This window comes from Cynoglossus semilaevis, unplaced genomic scaffold (assembly GCF_000523025.1).
Source record: "Cynoglossus semilaevis isolate Cse_v1.0 unplaced genomic scaffold, Cse_v1.0 scaffold371, whole genome shotgun sequence".
In the NCBI taxonomy this organism is placed as follows: domain Eukaryota; kingdom Metazoa; phylum Chordata; class Actinopteri; order Pleuronectiformes; family Cynoglossidae; genus Cynoglossus; species Cynoglossus semilaevis.
The window spans coordinates 32083-42961 of record NW_007585143.1 but is presented as its reverse complement, the minus strand read 5'-3'; the positions used below and the strand labels follow the sequence as shown (position 1 = coordinate 42961).

Sequence of the window (10879 nt, the reverse complement as noted above, 5' to 3'; positions counted from 1 at the left end):
TTTACATAAAATTTAAAAGATACATCAACAAGTGGCAGGCGCCGTGATGACCAACTTAACCAAACATAATCGAGAACAATCAAATGCATTTTCCAGTTAAGGTCTCAAACTGTTAATGAACCAGTGGGAATTACTGGTTCTTCACTCTGTGCTTCACTGCTCTTTTAATTTGAATAATACAATAATTCTGGGGGAAACATATGAAAATGTAAGCAAAGAAACACAATTAATAATTTTCTGTCTATTTATGTAGATGTAAACGTTTACATGGTTGTATTAAAATAATACAATCAATCATTAAATGTCTGTGGGGTAACACTTTACACATTAGTGTTTTTCAAAATTAGGGTTGTCTAAAATGGGGTTGTCAGAAATGGCTAAATGGGGCAACAAGACAAAAACGGTTGGGAATCATTGTACCTTATTTAAGTGATATTGCAATGAAAAGCACACAAAAAGGAAAAACAAAAACCCACACAATACTACAGAAATCTTCATCTACTCCTGCATAGTCCTTTTCATGCTCATGAGTGAGAGTGGGAAACATTGTGCCGAGGGACCCAATACAAAGTCCAACAACCCCTCACCATACAGTGGCCTTTTCCTGTAATTCTGCATGTTTTGGGAATGATCTGAATAACCTGCATGGGAACTATACAAAAAGACTTGTGATCGAACAGGAAAATCAGTGAACTTCTTGCTGTAAGGAATGTGTGCATACCACTGTGTGGCTCAACAAACACAGGTGGCTCCTCCAACTTACTGAATTCTGCCTGTGCAGACAGGCTATTGTCTCAGACTGATGCAATTTTAAAGCAACCAGCAGCTCACAACAGCTGTGCCACAACATCCAGATAAACAGCTGGTATCACTTTAAATAACATCCACCCAGTCAGCTCTTCCTATTTGTGAAGCTGTGGTGTCACAGTGCCTTAACCTAAATGTCAGTCGGTGGTTCACAATGAAGCGAGGGAACCTACTGAAGTGCCTCTGGTCTGTATCTTTGGGAACAAAGTTGAAAAAATATGCACAATTTAACCTGCTGTTTACTTGGTTCCAGAACTAAGGGGGGTGGGGGGGGTGTCATGTACTCCAGGAGCAAAGACTTTATAAAAGTGACCGCAAGTGACGAAAAAAATCCCTTACACATTTTCATTGCTGTCGTGTATGAATCTTTACACAAAATACTGTTGAAAAAAATTCAAATTCGAATTCGAGGCAATAATCCAGGGTCCAGGAAAACATTAATAAAAACAGAAAAATTTGATTAATCTTTATATACATATACACACACACACATATATCTATCTATCTATCTATCTATATATACATATATATACATATATGTGTGTGTATATATATATATATATATATATATATGTATATATATATATCTATATATACATATATATATATGCCGTTCAGGAAATTAATCTTTAAATATATATACAAAAAATTTGAATATAGAGTATATACAAAAATCCTGAATATATATACAAAAATCCTGAATATATTTACAAAAAGTCTGAATATATATACAAAAATATGAAGCATACTTGACCACACTGTACACATTGGTGCGCAGCTACGCCTGCACAACGCGCCAGGCTCCTGTATCTTGTGCTCACGTAGCGGGACGTATAAAGTATGAAAAAAAAAAAAAAATACATCAAAGCAACACAAGCAGATTCTGTATGAACATCTTTCACTCTTTGTTACTTCTTATACTTTTTTTTGTGCGGGTTGTGCAGGCATAGCTGCACACCGATACGGACAGTGTGGTCAAATACACTTCATATTTTTGTATATATATATATTCAGACTTTTTGTATATACATTCAGGATTTATGTGTATATATATATATTCAGGATTTATGTATACATATTCAGGATTTTTGAATATATATTCAGACTTTTTGTATATATATTCATCCATCCATCCATCCATTTTCATCCGCTTATCCGTTACCGGGTCACTTGGGCAACAGTCGCCACCCAAATCACATTGCACCGCACCAACCTCTCAAACCTTCCTGCAGGTGGTGAGTCCACTGGAAGGTACCAACCACCCTAACTGGGATTCGAACTTGCCCAGGAGGTGAACCCTGGGGTTCCACAGCGACAGAGACATTGCCTCAGGGCCAAAACGCCACATTTTGTATATATATTCAAAGCTTAATTTCCTGAACGGCATGCCATACTATATACTGTATATATAAATGTATATATATATATATATTATTTATTTTTGCAGTTTTTCACAGTTCTTATAAAACCTTAAAAACTTTCTTGACCTAAAACTCAGGTTAGCACAGAGATAAGTAGTGAGAAACCAAAGTGATGGCCCAATTATTATTCATGTAAAATGTGCCTTACATAACAAACAAAAGCATTCAAGGATGCTGCTGAGTGCTGTTTACTGTAGCCACTCTTACCTCTGGGAGAAAATGTCCCTGTAGGGGCTGCCGTGTTGCATGGCAATACCATATCCGCGGTCTGGTGAGTTGCTACTAACTGTGTAGAAGGCACAGTCCTCGTCATTATTAGCCACATAGTCCAGCACGGCTGCATCCCAGACAAAACCAAACCGCCCAAACTTCACCTGAAAGAAAGAGGAAAATGATATAAATGCAAGACATAGCAAACAGAAAGGGGAGTCTGATGATGTAAGAAAATACATCATCTACCAGTGGATTGGATTGTATTTTAGGCATATAATAAATTATAGTAATCTAAATTTATTTTTTCAAGAGCAAAGTTTTACAGACCCTTAGAACAGTGGTCCACAACCACTTTGCAACAGCTAATACCACAAGAGATCATCAGGTGAACCTATTATACATTGTCCACAAAAATACATTTTATAATTGAAGTTACCAAGGATGACATTACATGAAAGGAAAGGTGAGGTAAAACTGCTATCGAATTATTTCATGTTTAATTTATTAAAACGGTGTACATGTTGACAAGTCATTCTCTTCACCTGTGAAATGTGACACCGGTTTGAACATCAACAATATTAATGTTGAGGACTAATAACCCTTACTTTCTGCGTTCCAGGGAAACTAAGGGAGGCCTCGCAGCGCGCTCTTGTGGCTGCAGTGAGGCCACGTAAGGATGGATTGTATGTGAGTACGACCATTAACAATAAGTTTGAGGTTGAGTTTCTGTTGGATACTGGAGCCGAGTTGACGATTATTCCTCTGTCATATTTAAAGGCGAGTCTCTTCCATTAACATCTGATACCCAATATGCATATGGCACTGGTGGAGAAAGGATGTGTTTTCAGAAAACACGACCTGTGACTTTGTCTGTTGGGCCTGCTGAAGTTGTCACTAATTTATGGATTGGACAGGCATGTCAGCCATTGTTAGGAATGGATGTGTTGTTACAGCTTGATTGGAGCCTGGAGTTCTCAGAAGGGAAAGTTGCATGGAATCTCAGGAGTCTCCAAAAGGTGAGCTAGCATGGAATCCAAACAATAAGAATGAGTGCACACTTTTAGGTATGGATCCTGTGAAGTTTACTGATACTCCAGCCACGGTGCAGGACAAAGTAATGGTAAAGAGAATGCCCGCAGCTGCCCCAGTGGCTGACACAGAAACAGCATTGGAAGAGGTAGAGGAGACAAAAACTGAAGCTGCTGCACCATCTGAAACCACAGAAGAAGAAGCAGAAGTTGTGTCTGCCCCTGAACCTGCAGCAAGTCCCACTGAGCGTGTCAGACTGTTAGGCAGTAAGGCATCAAAAGAAGAGTCACCTCTCTTTTTGAGAAAGAGATTTCTGATGATTGGCTAATTTAAAAGTTTGTAGTTCTCTGAAGTGTGTATGTGTCTATTTCGGGGTCTGTGTATTCTGTTTATGTGCATGTAGTACTAGTGTGTGTGTGTGTGTGCAATAAATTATCAGAACAGCTCCCTCTGTTTTACAGCTTTGAACAGAGTGAGAAGGGAATTTTATTACTTTGGTTTTTCATTATTACTTCTAAATTGGAAAGATGATGTGCTTTGTACCAAGGACATTAGTAAAATCAGTTCCAGCCATTCACAACTGAAAATTACAGATATTTTCTTTAGAAAGAGATTGAAAATAATGACATCTGACCCAGTGAAAATACTATAAAGAAGTGATGAGCACAATAACAGTTTTTTTTTATATTCTTTCCTCTCATAGAAACAGAATGTGTGATTACTACAGACAATACTGCAATTGGTACAGCTGAAGATAAGGTGCAAACGTTACTTGGTGAAACTTATAGTGGCCATCCCCCTGTCTTTACACCGTCAAGCTCCAGAACTAACTTTAGTGACATAATAGGCACCACATGTATATGAGCAATATAAAGTATTATCCCTATTACAAATAAAGAAAGCTGGAGCCTATGAATGAAAATTGCTCTTGCTCGCAGCAGCAATTGCTGCAATTTATGAACAGCAACAATTTGCTAATAATAAAAAGGAGTTTTTGAGCCAATGCATCACAAAAACTCTGAATGCTAAGCAGGAGATTATTTATGATCCAGTCTGCCTGCGGACAAATAAAAAAAGAAAAAGAAAATCATGATTAGAGGAATAATGCATTAAGGAAGAAATCTGTGTTTCTTTATTTGTAGTTGTTAAAGCAAGTCACGGAATAGTTCTGTCTAAACCGGACAAATTATACAATATATATAGCTTTCATCTACCCATGTTGAAGGTGCTGGTATTTATTTGAGCTTTTATATACTTTTCTTGGTCTCTTTTAACAAAAGTTTATATATGACATTTCTAACACCATCTCATATTCCTCACATACTGCATCAGATCTTCTGGTTCACTTCTTTGATTAAAGGAGCTTAGATATTGTTTTTACCACTATTAAAACAAGGTCAATGGTAACGTGGGAGACAAGACAGTTGTAGGATTTAAAAAGTAGTTTTATGTTAGAATGAACTTGTACCGTATTTTCTGGACTATAAGTCACACTTTTTTTTATCCTTTGGCTGGGTTTGCTACTTATACTCAGGTGCAACTTATATATTAAAATATATAATTTTACATGTTTCTTATTTTCACACTAACAGCCACGAAAGGGTACTTCTTGTGTACCAGTATCTGCTACTCCTGTATCACTGAAAATTTACATGTTCGTTATTTTCACACTGACAGTCACTAGACTTATACCCCAGAGAGACTTATGGTCCGAAAAATATGGTAATTACATAAAGGCACCGTAAAGAGTCAGTTACTTTGTTAATTAGTTTGCTAGGTATTTCAGACCTATAGCTGCTAAGGCAGTTTTCTAATCAACTGTGAATTCTGCCACCACACACCAATGTAAAATGGTATATGTTTTTAGGGTTCACATGTCACATGTTTAAACATGTTTGTTCCATTTTATCTGCTGCTTCTCTACCTACCTTTACTGATAGTGATGTTTGATAATAGATCAGATATGAGCATAATTATGTAATATCTCTAAGAATCGTTTTCCTACGATATTGAGAACACAATGCCTGGGCTTCGCAAAAAATGATGTTTGCTCTAAAAATAGTTTAATGCCCCAGTGACAGATCAGTCAGGTGGTTGTGAGGTGAACTTGAATGAAACACCATTGTGGTGCCTCATTCTAAACAATTGTATTGCTCTCAACACAGCTTATCCAAACACCTTTTCCTTTTCTCACACTTTCAGCACTCTCTCTTCCTCACGCACATGTGCACTGTCACCACATCTCCTGACCCAACACCCATACCTGAAACTGGTAACTCCTACATAGCAAATGAACAGTAACATAATCAATGCTAAACAAATAAATAATAATTAAATTAATTTGAACTATATTGATCCCATATTTGGAAAATGTTCGTGTAAAAAGCAGATATGATGTTAACAGGCTGCCCGTAGCAAACGCCAAGCATGTGGTTTCTCTGGGAATTGAACCCAAGATCCACTGTTCTCTGCTTCGGAGGAAGGTGTGATAACCGCTACACTATGGGACTGCCCAAACAAGCTGCTAGTTACTAGATGGCAGCATTGTAGCTCATTTTATTAATCTATATTGATAATCAGGGGATTGTATGTAGAATGCTGGTGTCAGAAACTCTTACAGTGGTTTGTACAGATAAATAAATAATACCAGGCTCTTAATAATATTTCAATTTGTTTTGTTTTTTTTACTCTAAGTCAGTCTCCATTGATGTGGTAATGGCTGTGATGTGTACTTGAGTTTTCCCTTGAGCATTCATTAAGTGCTTCTATCTCTGTAGATGCAAAATAAAAAAAATGCACAGAGCAATTATGGGTCGAGGAAAAGTTTAGAAGTAACATCTTTTTTCTGCCTGCTTTAAATTCAGCTCATACAGTATATAGACGTGAACTGCCTTTCTCTCAAAGAAATGTCCTTTACCCTTAAACAATATAATTAAGTGATCAGAAAGTCTGCTTTTAAACCGGAAATGTTGATGCTAACATAACCTTTAAATGGCATTTACACGCGACTTAAAATAACACACTGTCACTCAAATGATGGCCACAGACAACATTATTACTTTACTTTACTTTAATTACTTTACTTATCCTTAACTAGCAGCCAGAGGGCATTTCATATCATTTTATATTGCATTACCGATCCTTCAATAACTTGCTTTACTAGCCTTTTGAAATCTTCGTTATTGATCTGAAGTCAAAATGTGCATAAACAAAGAATAGAAGTAGAGATTCTCGGATCGCATACACACAAAAAAACTACTTAGAGTTAGAAGTTTGTGAAGTATGTGTCAAATACACACATGAATACACCAAAAAGAGGAACTTTTAGCATTTTTTAAGCACATCACAATTTGGTCATGTGTTTCCATGGACTGTGTATAAGAAATTGAGTTGTAAAACATTGTGTTGAAGGTTCTTGAATAAGCTCATGTAGCATGCATGTGTATTGTATTATCTATACAAGAAAACAAAACAAAAAACAACGCATGGAATAATTTTTTTTTTAAACAATCAATATTTGTGTTTTTTTTGTACATCTGATTCTTAATAATCATGTGAACAGATGTTAATGCCAATTACAATAGTACGTTGCATGTAGCGTAAAGTGTTACATGTTGACATGTCAAAAGTTTTTCCTCCTGTTTTACATGTTGCCAGGCAACTGCCTGCTGTCCTTTATCAACCAAAAATTTACTCTGTCAGCTTGAATTTCATTGCTGCTTCACTCTAATGTTGGTGACTTACAAATATGGCATTTTCTCAGCAGGANNGAAAAATGTAAATATAAATGTCAACCATCAAATTGTATCTGTAAGGATTAAGACTTGAATATGGACCAGAACAATGAAGCTGCAACAGTGAACAAAGACTGTTCCACACGTTTCCTGCATTAAAGACATTGACTTTCTATGACTTTCTATATACTTTCAACTGCAAATGGATTTTTGTCAAAGTGGTTTGACAGGGAGTAGGAATGTCCAGTTACTCACATATTAACATATCACTGGTTATCTATAACACTTGCAATTTGGTAAAAAGAAAAAAAAAATCTGAAAGTTGTAAAATACCGTGATGTGAAAAACCTGAATAAAAAACACACTCACTCTCTCTAAGTCCTCACACCTTCATCTGGAGCAACATTTCTCAGTAGTCATCATGATGAGTTTAGATTCTCAAACTGAAGCAGCAGAATTAGGTCAACCCACTTCCTACTTAATCAACCACAGGAAGCAAAAAGCATGAAAGATGAAGGATGGACTTTGAGCACCCTCCATCTGTAATTGACCACATTTCTGACAATCTCTGAAGAAAGCATGTTTGAATAGCACTTTGTACGACATATCTGGTCCAATGAGTTTCTAGGCAGGTTTCGAGAAGTGCTTCTATCACATCCACCATTCAAATAGTTTGGCTTCAGAGGCTGGCCATGCTGAAGCTTCAAAATAGCTGAATTACCGCAGGTCCTCCTCTTTCTATATATCAGACAATTCTTACATCTCCTTACCACTGCCTTCAAGGGCAGGTAACAGTCCGTATGTTCTTAAGAAATACAAAAAAATGTCACAATTATTCTTTTCTTGCACATAAATTGCATCTGAGATGGCAAACTCGTTTAAAACAGTGCATAACAAATCGCCCCATACAGTGAAGCCCGGTTCATAACTGTTCAGTATTTACCCTTGAAGCCTTGGATATGTAATGTTTCTCACATGAGTGAGGTCTTAGCTGTTAGGAATACACTGATGGAGTGGCAACCACCATAAGAAGTTCAGAGAAAAACTTATTGCTGTAATAAAGACAATGACGTTGTTTTATTCATAGCTTATTTTGTAAGGCAGCATTATTTACATAAATTCATGACTTGTTCCCTCTGTGTCTCTTTGAACTTGCATAGTTCATGCTCTATGCCACTCTATTTATAGAGTCTATGGTGCTTTTGTTTGAGCTTTGTTTGACAAATCAGTGGAGCATTACAATGAAATGCTGCTTTTCAGCTGACTATTCCCGCCAGTCTACGCACGATGGCTTCCTGCAGATATGTCAAGATGTGAATGAAGATAAGATAAAGTGCCAGCAAATCAATCACAGCGCAGAGGAGATAGATGGTACCATCCTTTACACCATCAACATACATGAGGGAGGTTGTTTCAGGGCACTTACCTTGTAATTTGTATGACGAAAAATCAGTAGTTCATCTTTAGTTACCAAGGATCAAAGACAAATTGAAAAAGTCCTGATTAAGGAAAATAACAGAGAATAAATAAATAGAAATAATAGAATTATGATGGATGTCTTTCTGACTAGTTCAAATACTGCTTAATCCATAGCTATCATATATTTAATAAGATTGAAGTTCAAATTATTTGACTCCCTTATTTACTTCACTCCTACAATAATATTTTTTGTGCAGACACATTTATTGGCCCATAAAATACATGTTTACCTAAACCAAACTATAAAACAACTCATGAACACACACTTAAGCCCTTTAAAGAAAATATGGTGTGTCTTTGATGATGAAAGCCTAGAAAGCAGGTGGCATTATTTCCAAATGCCTGCTCGGATGGCAACAGTTGCTGCCATCCCCTGAGACTGAATCTGACAACTTCTTCACTACATCCTCCCTCTTTGTTTTCTCTGTTGTTTAATTGCCCTCAGCTGTCATTAGTTCTCTTTGTTTCTTTAGGAAGAAGGCGAAGAAAAAAAGGCAGAAAGAAATTAATCGCCTATCGCCGTGCTGTATGCAAATCTTTGCTTAGACCCCATTAAGCCAATGAGAGATGTGATACCAAAGTGAAGAGTAATTGGAGACAGATGTTGGAGAGACACATCATCTGTGACAGATCAGTGAGCCAAAACTAAGATGTCACCCTTAATAAAATCTGTCAGAAAAAAACATTTCTCTCTGTTTTCTCTTTAATGTGCACCTTTATTCAACGGCGTTATCACGATGTCTTCTCTTTGAGTCTTATGTGTATAATCACACACAGCTATGCATTTTCCCTTTAGATTCCGTTAACAATTAGTAAAATTGTATTCTAAGACAGGAACATGTCCAGACACATGGATGTTCTTGTGCCCAACGACAGGGTGAACAGCTTGTATTTCTGTCAAATTCTGTTAAAAAATTGTCACCGTCACTGTCGCACACACAGAAGGGCAGTCAAGCACAGAGGAACCACAGCAACAGATTGAAAGAGACATAGGTGGAGATTTGGAATCAGTACATGCATGATGGAGCCACTGTAGGAAGAGAAGAAAGCGGAACAACAACGTCTATCTTTCTCACTCTCTCCCCTTTTTGTACGGCTTTATTTATTCATAAAGATTCATAAACCCTTCAGCTCTCTGACTGCTAATTTAGCCCTACCACTGCGGAAACTTTACATTAAGATTACCATCTGGCACAGCACTGAAAGCACATGAAACCTCAACATTCTTTTAGGCTGAAATAGAAAATGGAAGTGTTTTTTCTCTTGCATCCATCTCTCACTTGGTGCCAGTTCACTGAAGGAGTGGAATTATTGAGAGAAATATACCTTCCTGCGTATACAAGACATGATCCAAGACCCGCTATCCATTCATCCGTACGTCAGTCTGTCTGCCCAGCTGTCCATCCATTCTCCATCAACAAGCATAACTTGTGGACCTGGCCCTTTGTTGCTTTTCACTCCATCATTGTTGTTCAAGACACAGATGTGTGAACCGTGTCAGCCATGTTGATCCTCTCAATGTGAACGATAAGTGAGTGATTTCAAGGTTATACAGATTTTTCTGAGCTGCTCAATCTGCTTTGGCCAGGGGGAGCTACAAGTATACCATGGAAAACTCAACAAAAAAGGACCACTGGAGTCAGCCTGCCCTCTATTCAGGACCTGTATTTCTCCAGAGTGCAAAAGAGAGCAGGTAACATCTCTGCAGACTCATCACACCCAGGCCATCTACTGTTCCAGCTTCTCCCCTGTTCAAATACCAATATCCCACTATCCAATCTGCACTCGCTGTAAAAATATGAATGTATGTTTACATGTATATATGTATGTATATTTATTTTTTCCATTTTCAAAATAAAACCCAAAAAACAAACAAAAACAAAACAGGTACTATGTATGTAGGTATGTAAGTATGTACGGCAGTGAAAAAAAAAACCTAAACACACCCTTCTCAAAGAGAGAACGGAATAATGGCGAAAAGATTAGGTAAGAGAAAAATTGATTCAGAATGCAGAGCATTTAACCTGCAGTGGACAAATGATTATTTTTTTGTTCAATGCAAAGAAAAGGCTGTCTGTCTCATCTGTCAAGAGGCGGTGGCGGTATTCAAAGAATACAATTTGTGACGATACTATGAATCCCGTCACAAAGACAAGTATGATAGCTTTGCAAGGCCAATTGCGAGCAGACAAACTC

The 10879-nt window shown here is 37.3% G+C and overlaps 1 protein-coding gene across 1 annotated transcript in view; it reads right to left on the bottom strand.

Moving 5' to 3' along the window:
* Positions 1 to 2193: 2193 nt before the first annotated feature.
* LOC107988133 (glutamate receptor ionotropic, delta-2-like) overlaps positions 2194 to 10879 on the bottom strand; it is a 27536-nt gene continuing 18850 nt past the window's right edge. Inside the window, exon 2 of the mRNA XM_025053865.1 lies at positions 2194 to 2602. Within this exon, the coding sequence (XP_024909633.1) occupies positions 2432 to 2602 (171 nt within the window). The 3' untranslated portion in view covers positions 2194 to 2431. The remainder of the gene's footprint in view (positions 2603 to 10879) is intronic.